Below are 20,000 nucleotides of genomic sequence, written 5' to 3' on the forward strand. Positions count from 1 at the left end.
ATATATATATATATATATATATATATATATATATATGTGTGTGTATGTGCAAAAATATTGAAATACATCCTTAGTTCATAAAATTATACTAATTTATCTGAAAAATAAAGAAAGTGAATGTACTTGAAAGGAGTCGATATATATAAAAAAGACTGAATTTACACATATACACACACATATATATATATATATATATATATATATATATATATATATATATATATATATAATATATATATATATATATATTTATATATATATATATATATATATATATATATATATACAAGAATATAGGTAAAATATAAAGCATGACATGTAAAACAAAAGTGTGTCCGAACACATTACCGAATTATTAACAGAAAAGTATTTTAATCGACAATGGGAAAGTTATCAATAATACAGAGGAAATTTGCATTTTAGTTAAGTCAGTTAATATATATGACATTTTTAGCTATGTCTGTCATACAGATTTTATTTCTAGTCAGTGGATTTTATAACTGCCCACAGAAGGCTTCAGTAATCTTAAAATTAATCATCAACCATAACCACAAGTTCATTATCATAACATTACAACACGTTATCTTTAAAAAAAAATCAAGTAAAAAATCCTCCGAAGTTTCTTCGGCGCAATCGGGTTTTCTGCACAGCCGCTACAGCGTCTAATCAAGGCCACCGGAAACATATCTATCTTTCGTGGTCTTGGTATAATGCTGTATGAGCCGCGGCCCATGAAACTTTAACTACGGCCAGGTAGTGGCCTATCCTATAAAGTTGCCAGGAGCACGATTATGGCTAAATTTAACCCTAAATAAAATAAAAACTACTGAGGCTAGAGGGCTGCAATTTGGTATGTCTGATGATTGGAGGGTGGATGATCAACGTACCAATTTTCAGCCCTCTAGCCTCGGTAGTTTTTAAGATTTGAGGGCGGACAGGAAAAAGTGCGGACAGAAAAAAAGTGCGGACAGGAAAAGTGCGGACGGACAGACAAAGCCGGCACAATAGTTTTCTTTTCAGAAAATTAAAATGAATTCACAAACAAGAATTTACAAACTTGGGCACAGACGGAAAACAAACACGTCGTAAGAACTCGGGGCATGGGCGGGAAAACAGGACATTTTGCCCCAAAAAAAAAAAAAAAAAAAAAACACTTCAAAAGGAAAATGCGGTACCTGTTTCCAAAAGATCCCTCCTCCGTCACAGCAAGAACAAGAAGAAGAAGAAGAAGAAGAAGAAGAAGAAGAAGAAAACAAGAAGGAGAAGAAAAGAAGAAGAAGAGAGAGAAAAGGAAGAAGAAAACAAGAAGAAAAAAGAAGAAAAAGAAAAAGAAGGAGAAGAAGAGAGACAAAGAGAATAAGAAGACGAATAGAGAAGAAGAAGAAGAAGAAGAAGAAGAAGAAGAAGAAGAGGAAGAAGAAGAAAAAAGAGAGAATAAGAAGAAGAGAGGGAAGCAGAAGAAGAATAAGAAAAGAAATGAGAAGAAGAGAGAAGGAGGAGAAGAAGAAGAAGAAGAAGAAGAAGAAGAGAGAGAAGGAGAATAAGAAGACGAATAGAGGAGGAGAAGAAGAAGAAGAAGAAAAAAGAGAGAATAAGATGAAGAGAGGGAAGCAGAAGAAGAATAAGAAAAGAAACGAGAAGAAGAAGAAGAAGAATAAGAAAAGAAATGAGAAGAAGAAGAAGAAGAAGGCGGCGGGCCAGCGTCATTCCTCGCTCCGAGGGATTTGTCATGTCGGCCATACCTGGAATTCCTCGCGGGCCAAAAAACCCGACATATTCCGCATTTCCGACGACAAGTCATATCTCCGTTTGGCATCGCATCAGCATCATCATCATCATCATCATCTTCGTCGTGTGCAACTCCCTAAAAGTCTCTGTCTGAGAGAGTTTTTTTTTTTTTTTTTTAGTTCTTCCTTCCAGACTCTGTCTCTCGATCGGACTCCTTTTGGTCAAAGCGTCGACTGATGATAATATTTTGACGTCGCAAAACTTCTTGAATGTCATATTTTCGAGCAAGGGCCTGTTGCTAGGTAATCTGCGGCGGCAAATAGCGCCAGCAGTAACAGCCTCTCTCTCTCTCTCTCTCTCTCTCTCTCTCTCTCTCTCCCTGTGTGTCTCTCTGTCTCTCTCCCACGTAGCGATACGAGCGCTCTTGGACAATAATACTTTTGGGGAGCGGCCGGAAGATAGGTTGGGTCTTCTGCCTTCAGGCCATCTCACGCCTTCGCTCGCTCACACAAACACACGCGCACACACACAAACATACAACACAAACACACAAATAAACAAAGTCCATGCTGTTGTTCAGGTCATTTTCATGCGGATAAACACGGACATCAAATTCCTTTCATTGATTACTGTCTCTTAGGATGTTAGGATGTTTCCTTTAAGCGTAGTGGGTGATGTAATGATGATGTAATGGACTTCACTGGCTGTATCGATGCACTGCCCATAGGTAAATGTAAAAGTCTAGCCAGAAACAAGTAAATTTTCAAGTCTAACCAGAAACAGGTAAATTTTCAAGTCTAACCAGACACAGGTAAATTTTCAAGTCTAGCCTGGAAACAAGTAAATTTTGAAGTCTAACCAGAAACAGGTAAATTTTCAAGTCTAACCAGAAACAGGTAAATTTTCAAGTCTAACCAGACACAAGTAAATTTTCAAGTCTAACCTGGAAACAAGTAAATTTTCAAGTCTAACCTGGAAACAAGTAAATTTTCAAGTCTAACCAGGAAACAAGTCTAACCAGAAACAAATAAATTTTGAAGCCTAACTAGGAAACAAGAAAATTTTAAAGTCTTACCTGAAAACAAGTAAATTTTGAAGTCTAACCAGGAAACAAGTAAATTTTCAAGTCTAATCAGGAAACAAATAAATCTTAAAGTCTTACCTGGAAACAAGTAAATTTTCAAGTCTAACCAAAAAAAAGTAAATTTGGAAGCCTAACCAGGAAACAAGTAAATTTTGAAGTCTAACCAGGAAACAAGTAAATTTTAAAGTCTAACCAGAAAACAAGTAAATTTTAAAGTCTAACCAGGAAACAAATAAGTTTTGAAGCCTAACCTGGAAACAAGTAAATTTTGAAGTCTAACTAGGAAACGAGTAAATTTTCAAGTCTAACCAGGAAACAAGTAAATTTTAAAGTCTAACCAGGAAACAAGTAAATTTTAAAGTCTAACCAGGAAACAAGTAAATTTTGAAGCCTAACCTGGAAACAAGTAAATTTTGAAGTCTAACTAGGAAACGAGTAAATTTTCAAGTCTAACCAGGAAACAAGTAAATTTTCAAGTCTAACCAGGAAACAAGTAAATTTTCAAGTCTAACCATAAACAAGAAAATTTTCACGTCTAACCATAAACAAGTAAAACAAGTAAATCTTAAAGTCTAACCAGTACGCAAATGGATTAAAGAAACAAAAGTTTCATTGATTTAAGTCTGAATTACTTCTGATAATTCACCGAAATTCTTGAACTGGTTCCAGAGGGTTTTCAGGACGCTATTGGCTTCAAGAGTTTTAAAAAGCTGCAACTGGGTTAAGTAAACATATTGAATTCTTTCAGAGGAACTTTTCTTTTTTAGAAAGCTATACTAACTTCAAGAGAACTGCTGGAAAGCTGTTGTTAGTTTCAAATAAGCTTTTGGGAAACTATAAAGCTGAAAAAGGCCTGAAATGTTTTAATAAATGCAAAAGAATGCTTCTTTTTCAGATTGCAGGAGTTTTGAGAGAGGTTTCTGAAAAATTATCTTTATTATTATTATTTTTATTCAGAAGATGAACCCTATTCATATGGAGCAAGCCCACCAAAGGGTCCACTGACTTGAAACTCAAGCTTCCAAAGAATATGGCGTTCATTAGAAGGAAGTAACAGAAGGTAATGGGAAATACAGAAAGAAGAGATCACTTGTCAAAAAAGAAAAAGAAAAAATAAATTAACAAATCGATAAATAAATAGACAAATTGTAAGTAGATAATAAAAAAACTAGTAAATAGATTTCCAGACATTTTCTGGGAATATTCAAAAGGTACAAAAGAGCTATTGAAAACTCCAAGTGTAGGATAGTCTCGGAAAACTTTGAAACTATATTATAGGCTGCTCCAGGTCTCTTAAAAAATGTACAAGCTTCAATAACTTCTGAAAAGCTTATGGAGCTTCCAGGATTTTTTTCTTGGGGGGTTGGGGCCGTTGGAGGGGGTTGAGGGAAAGACGGGCAAACAATAGTTAAATGCGTCTTCAGGGAGATTTAGAAACTTCACAAGTAATTCTGTGAGACTTGTAACACTTAATAAAGCTTCTGGAAGCCTACAAGATTTTCAGTAATCTACAAAAACCTTTCAGAGCTTAACAAAGAATCCTACGAAACCCAAAAGAACTGCAGGAAAGGAGAACTACATTTTAACTAACTGAAAGCTACGTAATCTTGAAGTTTGCTTTTCGAAAGCTGTGAGAATTTGAAAGGTAATTTTTGAAAGTTATAGAGCAACTTCTAATTGAAATTTTTGAGAAGTAACGGAACTTCGAGCCGCTTTTGAAAGATAGAAAGTCCTTCACGTGGATCCTTGCGAAGTCTCGGGCTTCAAGAGACGTCCTACAGGATCTGTGAGTGAGATCTAGGAGGATATTGCAAGGATACTCTGGGACGAGAAGAAAATCCTACTTTGCTACTGGAAACCAAAAGACCTACACCTTCAATAGAAAAAATTAACGAACAGGTTTTGCAATATTATTATTATTATTATTCAGAAGATGAACACTATCCATTTGGAACAATCCCACCAAAGGGGCCACTGACTTGAAATTCAAGCTTCCAAAGAATATGCCGCTCAATAGGAAGTAAGAGTAGGTAAAGGGAAAACAAAGAATGAAACGGAATATAGAATTTAGGCCAAAGGCCAAGCGCTGGGACCTATGAGGCCATTCAGCGCTGGAATGGAAGTTGAGAGTAGGTAGGTTTGAAAGGTGTAACAGGAGGGAGACCTCGCAGCTGCATTTTGAAACAAATGTTAGGAGAGGGTTGAGGAGAGTAAGATGGAAGAGAGAGAATATGAATGAAGTTGCAGTACAAGGAATGAAAGGGGTTGCAGCTAGGGGCCGAAGGGACGCTGAGAAGAACCTTGTTATGTAATGGCTACAGTGCACCGCGTGAGGTGTAATGATGGCATTAACCAAACCCCCATTAAGCAGAAAGTACTAAATACACTAACTCTCTCACTCTCCTTCTCCTTCTTCTTCTTCTTCTTCTTCTTTGTTGTCAGAAGGACCTGCTAAACTGAAACCGCATAGGCCTAGACTTCCAGCTCCTATAAACCGACTGCTGCCACAAAGTCTCTCTCTCTTCTTCTTCTTTTGTTGTCAGAAGGACCTGCTAAAACTGACACCACATAGGCCTAGACCTCCAGCTTCTACAAACCGACTGCTGACACGACATCAAGCCATCTTCTTCACCTAACCTAAAATGACATCAGAGCCATCTGCACCACCAAGGACTCCGTGCACAAGCCTTTTTCCTCCTCCTCCTCCTCCTCCCCCTCCCCCTCCCCTGAAGACCTAGACCTACCCACACCCACTCGAAGGAGGGCAGCAGGGACGTCTCAGGGGCGGAGAGAGAGAGAGAGAGAGAGAGAGAGAGCAAGGAAGCAAAGCAGAGATAACCAGTCCTACTTGCAATAAAATATAGAAACACGAGAAGAGTTTTAACTTCGCTCCAAAACATGTAACACCTGGACACCAGCGGCTGCGACGAAGGCGGCGGCGGCGGCGGCTGAGGACACTCCCCTCCTCCCCCCCACCTATGTCACACGGGGAGGAGGATGGAGGAGGGAGGAGGGAAGGGGGAGGGGGTTGACGGGCTTTATTTACCATCCCTCCTCCCCTCAAAATGTTATCGGAGACACAAGCACAGAGGTCAGTTTTCGTTTGAGAGAAGAAGAAGAAGGAAAAGAAGAAGAAGAAAGAGGGAGGAGGAGGAGGAGGGAGGGGAGGAGGACCCAGGAGGAGGAGGGAGGAGGGGACACAGGGGAGGAGAAGGTCAGTAGTTGAGGAATGAATGGATGAAAATGATTGTGAAGAAGAAGAAGAAGAAGAAGAAGAAGAAGAAGAAGAAGAAGAAGGAGAGGAGGAAGGAAGAAGAAGAAGAGGAGGAGGAGGAGGGAGGAGGGAGGAGGAGGAGGAGAGGAGGAGGAGGAGGAGAAAGAAGGCATCACAATAAGTGGAGGAGATGAGGAATGAATGGATGAAAATGATTATAAAATGACAGGATGAAAAAGAGAGACAGAGAAGGAAGAAGAAGAAGAAAGCATCACAAAGAAGAAGAAGAAGAGGAGGAGGAGGAGGAGGAGGAGGGAGGAGAGGAGGAGGAGGAGGAAGGAGGAGGGGGGAGGAGGAGGAGGGAGGAAGAGCACTCAAGGCAAGTGGAGGAGATGAGGAATGAATGAATGAAAATGACTGTAAAATGACAATGAAAAAAGAACAGGAAAAAAAAGAATGGGAGAAAAACGAAAATGATTACATAACGACAATAAAGAAAGAGAGAGAGAGGGAATGAGAGAAAAAGCCAAGGAAGAGTTTAGAAAATTGGAAAAAAGCAAAATGAGAAACTATAAAACTACAGAAAAGAGAGAAGAAAGTTTAAGCCAAATATTTACCAGGAAAGTTTTAATTTCAATTAAATAAACATATATATATATATATATATATATATATATATATATATATATATATATATATGTATATATATATATATATATATATATATATATATATATATATATATATATGTAATATATATACATATAAATATTAACCATAAATACCCATTGATATATAATATTAATATATATGTATAAATACATATCTGTCCTGGTCAAATTCGAACCATAAATGCCATTGAAATCAGATAGCGTTATAGAGAACGACTTATCTATTGGGCGGTCAGGCTGGCCGTGGAGTGGTGAGTTTGTAAACATGCTATTTATGCAAGTCTGTCTTATCTATTGAGAGGAGAGAGAGAGAGAGAGAGTTTGTAGAGAGAGAGAGAGAGAGAGAGAGAGAGAGAGAGAGAAGCCAAACAATCAATCCATTCCCCTCTCATGAAATCCATAGTCCATTTTACCCTCCGGTTAACGGCGGCAATAATAAGTCAAGCCGCCCCTTTAAATCGATAATTGATTGATTGATTGATTCTAATGCCGTTGCACCACACACCTCCGACTTCGCGTAACCCAGATGCAAATAAGGACCAATTTCCAATGGCGACACGAATCTGTGACGGTGTGGTGTGATGTCTCTCTCTCTCTCTCTCTCTCTCTCTCTCTCTCTTCAACAACACCCACACACGCTCGCCAACACCCACTAGCTTTGTCGTCAACATCCCCCCTTACCTAATACCCCTACCTCCACCCACCCCACCAACTTCATCAAAACAAGACCTCACAGACTCTACATTCTATAATATTGTTTTTTTCTGTTCAACATGCACAGCCTCTTAGAAGCTCTATCTACCCTGCTACACACACACACACGTAGACAGCCACACAGACACATCCACACTCACACACACACACACACACACACACGCACACACAAACAAAAGCCTCTACCAAGTTTATATTTTCGCCCTAATCTCATTTTAGTCAATTCCTAAGAACGTAATATTTTAATGAATACCAAACGCGTAGTCGAGAAGTCCATGACCACGGATGCTGTAACACCAATTTAATTTTCCATATCAATCAGTCTGTAGGAGAGTAAATTAAAACTCGGTATGAACCGCGGCCCATGAATCTTTAACCACGACCCGGTGGTGGCCTTTCCTGTATCGTTGACAGAAGCACGATTATGGCTAACTTTCATCTTAGATAAAATAAAAACTACTGAGGCTAGAGGGCTGCAATTCGGTATGTCTGATGACTGGGGGTGGATGACGAACATACCAATTTGCAGCCCTCTAGCCTCAGTAGTTTTTGAGATCTGAGAGCGGACAGACAAAGCCGGCACAATAGTTTTCTGTTACAGAAAACTGAAAAAGCAATTTCTCAATTACTTACCCTAGGATCTAGCAACAATACAAAGATGGCGACCTTTCTTCAAGAGGTTCAGGGGGAAATATGCATTTTCTTCTTCTCGAATGGCTAAAATCTCCTTCCAGGAAGAACAGAACAAGTCACTCTTAGAAGAGAAAGGCGTCACATATACATACAGCTCATTTGCTAGAAGACTGACATAAATCAGAAATTGCTATTTTTCAGGAGAGGTAACTGAAAGATTAAAACTCTCTGTACCCTCTATAATAGTGACATGTCATACCACCTAGCGGCTAGTATTACAAATACAAATAGGACGTTTTACCACAATATGGCACAAAGAACGGGCTATCTGCTGTATAAAAAAAAAAAAAAAACATTTTTTGAGTTGTTTAACTCCTCTGACAAATGGGCAATATGTTCATCAAATCATGACAAAGATGTCATAAAGAAAGATAGAGAAAGAACTAGGATAAACAGCTAATTTTTAAAAATGTTCATTTCCTTATCTCTCTTTTATTTCTTACTTTTAGTTTTCTGTACAAGAAAACTATTGTGCCGACTTTGTCTGTCCGTCCGCACTTTATTCTGCCCGCCCTCAGATCTTAAAAACTACTGAGGCTAGAGGGCTGCAAATTGGTACGTTGATCATCCAACGTCCTATCATCAAACATACCAAATTGCAGCCCTCTAGCCTCAGTAATTTTAATTTTATTTAACGTTAAAGCTAGCCATAATCGCGCATCTGGCAACGATATAGGACAGGCCACCACCGAGCCGTCGTTAAAGTTCCATGGACCGCGGTTCATACAACATTATACCGAGACCACCGAAAGATAGATCTATTTTCGGTGGCCTTGACTATACACTAGAGGCTGCACAGAAAACTCGACTGCGCCGAAGAAACTTCGGAGCATTTTTTTACTTCTTTTATTCTCTGTTCCCGTCCTCTGTCGACTGACAGAGTGTACGGATGTTCTCTTATCTCAATCTTGAATTACGTAATATGAAAAAAAATGAAAGGAAGGGGATGGAAGAATAACACGAACAGGAAATAATGGATTCTTGTGTAACGGTTATAACATAATGTTGTTGTGAATGATAAGAGATTGTAACCAAAATACTTTCGAAAATTTAAGGGACAAACTTGACAGCTAGGAGCTAAATTTGGTGTTCAGGCTAAAGGGGTGAAATGCTAGTGTTCAGTGTAAATATGTGTATGTTATATAAATATATGTATATATATATATATATATATATATATATATATATATATATATATAATATATATATATATATATATATATATATATATATATATATATATATATATATATATATATATATATATATATATATAGTATATATATATATATATATATATGTATGTATATATATATATATATATATATATATATATATATATATATATATATATATAAATATAAATAACCCAAGCTTTGGTTCTACCTCTTGTTTTACACAACACTTTCCATGAAGTTCTGTATTAACCACCAGCACTCAAGAGAGAGAGAGAGAGAGAGAGAGAGAGAGAGAGAGAGAGAGAGAGAGAGAGAGAGAGAGATTGCGCCATTTGCGAAGATGACCTCACGGGGGCACTTTTTGAAAAAGAGGTGTGGCTGAGACGATACGGGTTAAAGTGATTCTCTCTCTCTCTCTCTCTCTCTCTCTCTCTCTCTCTCATTTCCTTGCTCTGGAATGATCACGCCGCCTCGGTTCCAGCGCCCAAGGTTACAGACGGTCTGCGATAACCCGAACGGGAGAGTATCACCGCGTCGCTGGTGAGTGGGCGTTCCAGCCATTCATAAAAGAGGCATCAGGTTTTCATTCACAAAAACGCGACGGCGGACACAAACAATGGATTGTGTTCTTCGAATGCAAACGGTGAATTTATACTTCGAATGTAAACAACGATTGTAAACAATGAATTGTGTACTCTTAGAATGTTAACAATGAATTATACTCTTCGAATATAAACAATAAATGTAAACATTGAATTATCTACTCTTCGAATAGAAACAATGAATGTAACAAATTAATTATACTCTTAGAATGTTAACAATGAATTTTTATACTTCGACTATAAACAATATACTTTTCGAACATAAACAATGAATTATATTTTCTAATAATATAAACAACGATTGTAAACGATGAATTATACAAACAACGAATCTAAACAATGAACTATGCTCTTCGAATGTAAACAATGATTTATATTCTTCGAATATAAACAATGAATATAAACAATGAATTACACTCTTCGAATACAAACAGGGAATCACACTCTTCGAATATAAACAATCAATTACAGACTCCGAATGTAAACAGCGAATTATACTCTTCGAATCGATACACTTAACTTAATACTGCCAGAATCAATGCACCTCATTTATGCTTCAAGATTCATTACGCTTCATTTAATGCTTCAAGAGTCAATGCACCTCATTTAATGCTCCTCAAATCAATACACCTCATTTAATACTTCTAAAACCAATACACCTCATTTAATTCTCCCAAAAGTAATACACCTCCTTTAATAATTCCTGATTCAATACACCCCATCCAATGCTTCCAAAAACAATACACCTCATTTAATGCCGCCAGAATCAATACACCTCATTTAATGTTCTCGAAAGCAATATACCTCATTTAATACTCTTAAAATCAATACACCTCATTTAATGCTTCCTAAATCAATACACACCATTTAATAATACCTGATTCAATACACCTCATTCAATTCTCCCAAATTAATACCCTACATATAATAATTCAAAACAAATAAACGTCATTTATTATTTTTGAATTAATGCACAATCGATACACGTTGTTATTTAACGTACAGAAAATAAATAGAAATTACTTAATGGTTTCATATTGAAAGAACCGCATTTAATGCTTCCAGAATGAAAAAAAAAACTCTCCAAAATAAATAACAAGTAAATAATGCCAAAGTTTCTTCGGCGCAATCGAGTTTTCTGTACAGCCGCTACAGCGTATATAATTAAGGCGACCGAAAATAGATCTATCTTTCGGTGGTCTCGGTATAATGCTGTATGAGTCGCGGCCCATGAAACTTTAACCATGGCGCGGTGGTGGCCTATCCTATGTCGTTGTCAGATGCACAATTATGCTAACTTTAACCTTAAATAAAATCAAAACTACCGAGGCTAGAGGGCTGCAATTTGGTATGTTTGATGGTTGGAGGGTGGGTGATCAACATACCAATTTGCAGCCCTCTAGCCTCAGTAGTTTTTATGATCTGAGGGCGGATAGAAAAAAATATATATGTGGCACATAACGTAGAAAGAAGTTTAAAAATTGATTTTAGAATATTATTTTCAACACTACTGATCAAATTTCTTCTTTTAACATTTCTTTTTCAACTTTTGAGTAGAACGAAAATATCAGGAAAACAGAAAATTTTTCAAAAGTCTACATGGATTTTTAAAAATTTAAATGACAACACAAATCAAGGAACACGGAAGCAGTTAGCGATTTTCCTATGAATCTGAAGGCGTATGATGTCTAACATGTTCATTTACTTCTTAAAACTAAAAATGTAAAAAAAAAAATATTTTGGAATTGGAGGTAAATATTACTGTACATTATTCAGTTAATGGGTTAGGATTTTTTTTTATTATTATGGATGTCTCTTTGAATGACAGGATAAACACGGCAAAATAAAGGTGTGTGTTTGTAATAGGTTTATATTCATATGCACATTCATGTGCACACATACGCACACACACATACACATCATAAGTTGGCGATCTATTATTATTATTATTATTATTATTATTATTATTATTATTATTATTATTATTATTATTATTATTATGGTGATTAGATAGAAGTATTATTAGGGTTATTAGGGAATTACAGAATTATTATTATTATTATTATTATTATTATTATTATTATTATTCAGAAAACGAACCCTATTCATATGGAACAAACCACTGACTTGAAATTCAAGCTTCCAAAGAATATTATGATGTTCATCTATTATTATTATTATTATTATTATTATTATTATTATTATTATTATTATTATTATTATTATCATTATTATTATTATCATTATTATTATTATTATTATTATTATTATTATTATTCAGAAGACACGAACCCTATTCAAATGGAACAAACCACAGACTTGAAATTCAAGCTTCCACAGAATATTATGGTGTTCATTAGGAAGAAGTACATCTTGCAGGCACGCTAAATAAGGACTCCCACGTACAAAAACAAACAAGCGAATAAAAATAAATATAAGTAAAAAAAAAAAAAAAGCCAAGCGCCCTTGGGCATATTCCAAAAGCACCATCCTGCCATAATCCCTTGACCGCAGAATGTTGACCTCCGAATGACCAAAACCACTCCTACCCCACTAATTCAGGTGAGTTACTGCCGCGCCTCCTGGCCTCTAGGAGTTAAAAAAAAAAAAAAAAAAAAATAAAAAAAAGCAGGAAAAACCCACCCCAGATCTTCCTCCTCACTCACCTCCTCCTGACGCCGACCAATGATCCAATAAAAAAAAAATAAACAATGAATTCTTCGTGTTGTCGGGATCTTTATCTGAAATTGGTTTTAATTTCTTCATTCCTCCGTCAGTACCTTAAAACTGTACCCATTCGAAGGACCTCTCCTGAGGGGGATGGGTGTCCCTGGGCACATAACCTATCGCGAGAGGCTTCCGGCGGCGGCGGAGAGAGAGAGAGAGAGAGAGAGAGAGAGAGAGAGAGAGAGAGAGAGAGAGAGAGAGATCTTGGAATTCAATCTGTATCCTTATTCATAGTCGCGATTATTTATTCACCCTGAGTCCCAGGTGGATTCATGAGGCTTTCTTATCTCGTGCCCTCCTCGACTGACCACGACCCATGGGTGTGCAAAATTAGGGGAGGGGGAGGAGGAGGGGAAGGAGGGGAGAGGGGGGTGAAGTAAAGAAACGACGCATTGAAGGGAGGGGGAGGAGATAGACGTGGAAGAGATGACGGTGGGAGAGGGGGCAAGAAAAGGGAGATGGGAGGGAGGTGGAAGAGATGCTGGAGAGGAGGGGGGAAGGGAAAGGGGGAGGAGGCACTGGGGGTATGCGCCCCCCTCCCCCGGCCCCACGAGAAACACAGGCAGCCGTGAACACCATCGGTCATCCAAAAGACCCCTCCTCATCTATTTATAACTAATTATGGCGGAGTGCTTAATGGTGTTAATACTTATCGGCGATCAGCATTTTCGGGCACACCCATCTGACCGTTAAACACCCCTTGGTCCCCAACACCTCCCCTCCTCCTACCTGACTCCCCCTCCCATCTCACATCCAACTACATGCATTTTGTCAGTTCTCAAACGACATCCTCTGGAATACGTCGAGGAGGGAGAGGAATAGTACCAGAGACGCCCTGCTGAAGACGATGAACGCTGAGGACTGGATTTATCCCTCAGGAAGGAGGTGGCTTCTTGGGGCGGGGAATGGGTGGAGTGGGGAGTTTTTGCGCCCCTCTGTGGGAGCAGAGTCACTGGGTACTTTGGTATCTGCATCATTTAATGATCATTAATGATTGATTTATGTCTATTAAAACTGGCGTCACAAAATCCATAAGGTTCAGGAAATAATACCTGTTATCATCTTCTCGGTAAATAAGAAACGGGAAACGCCGGCACTAGAAGAACTGGAAAACTGGAAACACCGGCACTAGAAAAAGAACTGGAAAACTGGAAACACTGGCACTAGATAAAGAACTGGAAAACTGGAACACCAGCACTAGAAAAAGAACTGGAACACTGGAAACACCGGCGCTAGATAAAGAACTGGAAAACTGGACACACCAGCACTAGATAAAGAACTGGAAACACCAGCACTAGACAAAGAACTGGAAAACTGGAAGCACCAGCACTAGAAAAAACTGGAAAAACTGGCACTAGATAAAGAACTGGAAAACTGGAAACACCAGCACTAAATAAAGAACTGGAAAACTGGAAACACTGGCACTAGATAAAGAACTGGAAAACTGGAAACACCGGTACTAGATAAAGAACTGGAAAACTTGAAACACCTGCACTAGATAAAAGAACTGGAAAACTGGAACACCGGCACTAGATAAAGAACTGGAAACACCGGCACTGGGAGAAGAACTGGAAAACTGGAAACACCGGCCCTAGATACAGAACTGGAAAACTGGAAACACCTGCACTAGATAAAGAAACGGAAAACTGGAAACACCTGCACTAGATAAAGAACTGGAAAACTGGAAACACCAGCACTAGATATAGAACTGGAAAACTGGAAACACCGGCACCAGAAAAAGAAATGGAAAACTGGAAACATCAGCACTAGATTCTTCAACTTTTCCTAACTGGAAAGCAAATGGAAGGAGCAATCGAATGCTGGGAAAGTAGGGGATTAACTAAAATGATTGCAGGCGATTCCAGGACATTCCAGGAACTTCACTCCAAATATTTCATATCTATTCTGGGAAGCGTCCAGATGAAAAGTCCATACAAATTCCAGGTGACTGAAACATTTGTATTTTGAGAATGTTGAAGAGGAGACAGCTGTTATTAACTGTGAAAAAGATTATAATTTTTACATAACAATAACAAAGATAAAAAGATGAATGATTCATTTGACATTACAATCAGTGAGAGCTCTACATGAACTTGCAGCTATTCCTTTTCTTCAAAATTCTTTTTCGTGGTTTTCAAAACTCATAACGCATTAGCTTTTACAGCAGAAAATCTGGACACTTTAAATAAAAATAGTTAAAGATTTAAAACTGTCCAATAAAGAGGAATAACTACATTCCCCTGCCATTAAAAATGGGATCAAAATTGAATCATCTGAGTCACTGACGAGGAAACGTCTCCCATAATCATGAATCACTGACGAACAAACGCTCCCCACATTCCTTGCTAGTCTTCTTTATAGAGCAGAGAGAGAGAGAGAGAGAGAGAGAGAGAGAGAGAGAGAGAGAGAGAGAGAGAGAGAGAGAGAGAGACTTCTTAAGAGGAATCTGAGAAGGGGGCATTGAATCGACAAAGAGTACCCCAGATGTCTTCTCTGCTATACTGCAAGACTGCAAGGCGTACCCCACGAATAGAATCCCCTTTTTTTTCTTCCGACACTAACAAGGAAGAGGAGAGCTGAAGAACTCCGGGTGATTCTGCGCTAAAAGTGAAACCCGGCAATTAAGTGATGACGGAGTACAGGCGTCCAGCAGAAGTGCCCAGATACTTCGGGGAAAAGTGTCATGACCTCTCCACTGAGAGAGAGAGAGAGAGAGAGAGAGAGAGAGAGAGAGAGAGAGAGAGAGACCATCTGTGTCTTGCAAAGCAGGGCTTCTTGCGAAATGTGAACAGATATCAGACTAATCTCAACAGACCTTCAAAGTGTTTGAGAAGGAGGGCATGTCAACTTTTCCTTTTATTATTATTATTATTATTATTATTATTATTATTATTATTATTATTATTATTATTATTATTATTATTATTAAATAAGGGTCACACATTCAGGATGCCAATAATGCCACTGAAATGAGCCTTGAGATTGTCTTCAAAGCAGCACCAATAACATCTATAAAAAGATATAGAAAAAATACTAATCATACCCCTATTTGAACGGGATAACGCATGTGAGAATGGCACTAAATCTTTTAGGGTTTACCTTCTGGATTATATAATTATAATAATTATTAAGAATATGAACCTTATTCAAATGTAACAAGTCCACAAAAGGGACCATTGACTTGAAATTTAAGCTTCCAAAGATTATTATTATTATTATTATTATTATTATTATTATTATTATTATTATCATCCAGAAGATGAATCTTATTCAGATGGAACAAGCCCATCAAAGGGGCCACTGACTTGAAATTCAAGCTTCCAAAGATTATTATTATTATTATTATTATTATTATTATTATTATTATTATTATTATTATTATTCAGAAGATGAATCTTATTCAAATGGAGCAAGCCCACCAAAGGGGCCACTGACTTGAAATTCAAGCTTTTAAGGAATATGAAGTTCATTAAAAAGAAATAAGAGGAGATAATGAGAAATACAGAAAGAAATCAGCTTAAAAAAAATAAATTAAATTAATAAATAGATAAAAATGGAAGTAAATTATTAAACTACAAGGGAAATAGTATTAGGGTAGTAATGCATTGCATTTTAACTTGATCTTTTGAAGTTCTAATTTGACAGCCAGTCACGTGTATATATACATCGCATTTCTCTTTCTGACAATCGTTGGATAAAAGGCTTCAAAGTATAAGACGTACAGAGCTATGAGTCACTGACGAAGAGGCGTTTATTAAAATGAGTCACTGATGAAGGAACGTTTCCCACAATAATGAGTCACTGACGAATGAACGTTTCCCACATTTATGAGTCACTGACGAAGAATCTTTACCCAAATAGTGAGTCACTGACGAAGGAACGTTTCCCACATTTATGAGTCAGTGACGAAGAATCTTTACCGAAATAATGAGCCACTGACGAAGAAAAGTTTACCCAAATAATGAGTCACTGACGAAGAATCGTTTACCCAAATAATGAGCCACTAACGAAGAAATGTTCCCACAATAATGAGTCACTGACGAAGAAACGTTTACCCAAATAATGAGTCACTGACGGAGAATCGTTTACCCAAATAATGAGTCGCTGACGGAGAATCGTTTACCAAAGTGAGTCACCGACGAAGAAATGTTTTCCACAATAATGAGTCACTGACGGAGAATCGTTTACCCAATGAGTCACTGACGAAGAATCGTTTACCCAAATAATGAGTCGCTGACGGAGAATCGTTGGCGCAAATAATTAGTCACTGACGTAAGAATACACAGAAGATGAAATGAATCAGGAAAAAAGACGAGAAAATAAAAAAAACTTACTGTTTTTGGAATTCCGAATGAGGTTCTACGATCCTGGAACATTGGGACACATTTCATCCATATATAGTAGAACTCACAAACAAAACAAAACTCACCTTGACGTAGAAAAAAAAAAAACTACAAAATACCAACAGAAATAATAATAATAAAAAAAATAATAAAAAATGGCCTTTTTCAGCCGAAATGACTTTTGTACTTACCGGAAGTGCTTGCTTGGTGAGCTCCGAGTCGGAGAGCTCACCTTCCCAGGACATAGGTCGCTCTCGTTCGTGACCATCCCGCTCACGCAAGCTCACGCGAGCTGTCGGAGGAGGAACGATAAGAAAATGACCTTAGTAAGAGAGAGGTCACAATTCTGATCTTACAGAACTACACTAAAATGTTTTTCCGGTAATTTAAAGACAAAATATAAATTCATTTCTCGTATGTGATAAATTTTTTAGATCAATTGGCGAGGTAAGAAGCACTTAAAGCTACTGGGTATCAATGATCATCAACTGTGAGGAACTGGGTATTGTTTGAGAGGTGCCCAAAATGAACAGGGGCATTGCTGAATATTTTCAGACCAATTGGTGATGCAAGAAGCACTTAAAGCTACTGGGTATCAATAATCATCAACTGTGAGGAACTGGGTATTGTTTGAGATGCCCAAAATGAACAGGGGCACTGCTGAATATTTTCAGATCAATTGGCGAGGCAGGCAGCACTTATCTACTGGGTATCAATGATCATCAACTGAGGAGCCTGTTTGAGAGGTGCCCAAAATGAACAGGGGCACTGCTGAATATTTTCAGACCAATTGGTGATGCAGGCAGCACTTAAAGCTACTGGGTATCAATGTCGTCAAATGTGAGGAACTGGGTATTGTTTGAGAGGTGCCCAAAATGAACAGGGGCACTGCTGAATATTTTAGAAACCTTTCTCTTTAATTCCTTTAACGCCGGTTGAATAGACTGTCACTAATATGTAAATTTCAGTCTGAGATACCAGTGAGTTATATTGTATATATAAACACTTGAAACATATCCAGGTATCATACCTATAAGATCGTTTCACCAGTCTTTGAAACTTCTCCTCAGTATCACTAGATGTCAAGTACCAGTTACCTCTTTTTTTCAGCCTCTAATTCCTTCAATACAGGCTGAATAGACTGTCACTAACATGTAAATTTCAGTCTGAGATACCAATTAGTTATATTGCATATATAAACACTAAAAAATATCAGAGTTATCCCCGTATCATACCTGTAAGGTCGATGGTCTTGATCTCCATATCTGTATCCGAGGAGTCCTCCTCTTTGACAACGATCTTGGAGGAGGAGGAGGTGGAGTTGGAGTTGGAGGTGGAGTTGGCGTTGGCAGAGGAGGAGGAGGAGGAGGAAGAGGATGAGGAGGAGGAACCTTTGTTCGAAGAGGAGGAGGTGGAGGAGGTGGAGGAAGAGGCGGAGGAGGATGATGTGGAAGAAGCTGAGGACGCCGTTCCACCATTGGGCTGTTTGGCCTCAATGTTGTCTCCACTCCCTCCGCCCTCGCTCTCTCCGCCACTTCCACTGCGATCACCGGCTGGAAATAAGAAGATGATGATGAGGTGACTTTGTTAATCATTCTTCAGTCCAATACATTCTTATGGTTACGTCTAATTCTTGCATACTTTACGCCAAAATATCTCTGAACTGTACAAAAAACCCTTTGCACCGACTTGCTCTCCCAGTTATCTCTACATGTTCAGACCACCTAATCACACTGAACCGTGCACTCACTCTCTCTCTTGCTAAGTTGTTGTATCAGTATGTTCCAAATTTTTAGTGTTCTTGCTCCAAGTATATATATATATATATATATATATATATATATATATATATATATATATATATATATATATATATATGTATATATATATATATATATATATATATATATATATATATATATATATATATATATATATATATAGAGAGAGAGAGAGAGAGAGAGAAGACAGTTATCATTATCAATTCGCATATAATTCTCTGGTACCTCCAGGGCTTGAAATTAAAATTTTATTGCTGCTCACGTACCAAAGAGCTGCCACTTATAATAATAATGGATGTATGTATATATTACAGATATATATATATATATATATATATATATATATATATATATATATATATATATATATATATATATAATGTGGAACTTAACTTAGTATCATTTCCCAATCGTACAAAACTGGAAAAACTCTACGGTTATGAAAACCCCGTGTTCATGAAAGATTGGTTTATTATAATAATAATAATAATAATAATAATAATAATAATAATAATAATAATAATAATGCCTGATCCCTGGTTGTTCTCATTATTCCATATTTTACAAATATAAAGAAATTCATAAAAATCAAGGGTAAATACAACTATTAACCATAGACGTATAAAGGACATGAAAAGAAAAAAAATTGACATCAGTATTCTTTAATACATTTCTTGACAGATTCTAGTGACTTTTGATTTAATGAATAATCTGTTCTTAACCTTTTTATTACCACGCCCCCTCTAAGAGTTGGTCCCTCCCTCCACGCCCCCCTTGCATCTATGAGTAAAATTCCCTCCCAGGAAAATAAAAAATAAAAAAGAGAGAGAGAGAGAGAGAAGAGGTGTTTTTATTCTTTTAGAAATGAAATAGTGAGATACTTGACACTGCTTCTCAGCGACTCTCGTTAACAGAATAATGAATATAATTAGACAATTTTTAATTTTTTCCAAGGGCTCACGCCCCCTTTGGAAATTGCTGACGCCCCCCAGGTTAAGAACCACTGGTCTATTCTCATCAATCGCCATTATGCAAATGATTTTTGACAGGGGGCTTCATTCACTCAGGAAATTTAACTCTAGTGGAATTTCACCTGAGATCAATTTCACGAAAATCAGCGGAATATATATATATATATATATATATATATATATATATATATATATATATATATATATATATATATATATATATATATATAATAATAATAATAATAAATGACTTCATTTTTCACTGATACACTGTTTTTCCTTTTTAGTTTTCTG

At 37.2% G+C, this 20,000-nt stretch overlaps 1 protein-coding gene across 4 annotated transcripts in view; it reads right to left on the reverse strand.

Annotated features, from left to right (window-relative positions):
• The window catches only part of Hr39 (Nuclear hormone receptor FTZ-F1 beta), a 224,166-nt gene that overhangs the window by 147,447 nt on the left and 56,719 nt on the right, over nucleotides 1–20,000 (reverse strand). For all 4 annotated transcript variants that reach the window (XM_067117162.1, XM_067117174.1, XM_067117155.1 and 1 more), the window contains exons 2-3: nucleotides 18,190–18,507; nucleotides 17,146–17,246 (exon numbers count right to left, since the gene is read on the reverse strand). In XM_067117162.1, the coding sequence (XP_066973263.1) occupies nucleotides 17,146–17,246; nucleotides 18,190–18,507 (419 nt within the window). The remainder of the gene's footprint in view (nucleotides 1–17,145; nucleotides 17,247–18,189; nucleotides 18,508–20,000) is intronic.

This window comes from Macrobrachium rosenbergii, chromosome 2 (assembly GCF_040412425.1).
Source record: "Macrobrachium rosenbergii isolate ZJJX-2024 chromosome 2, ASM4041242v1, whole genome shotgun sequence".
Classification (NCBI taxonomy): domain Eukaryota; kingdom Metazoa; phylum Arthropoda; class Malacostraca; order Decapoda; family Palaemonidae; genus Macrobrachium; species Macrobrachium rosenbergii.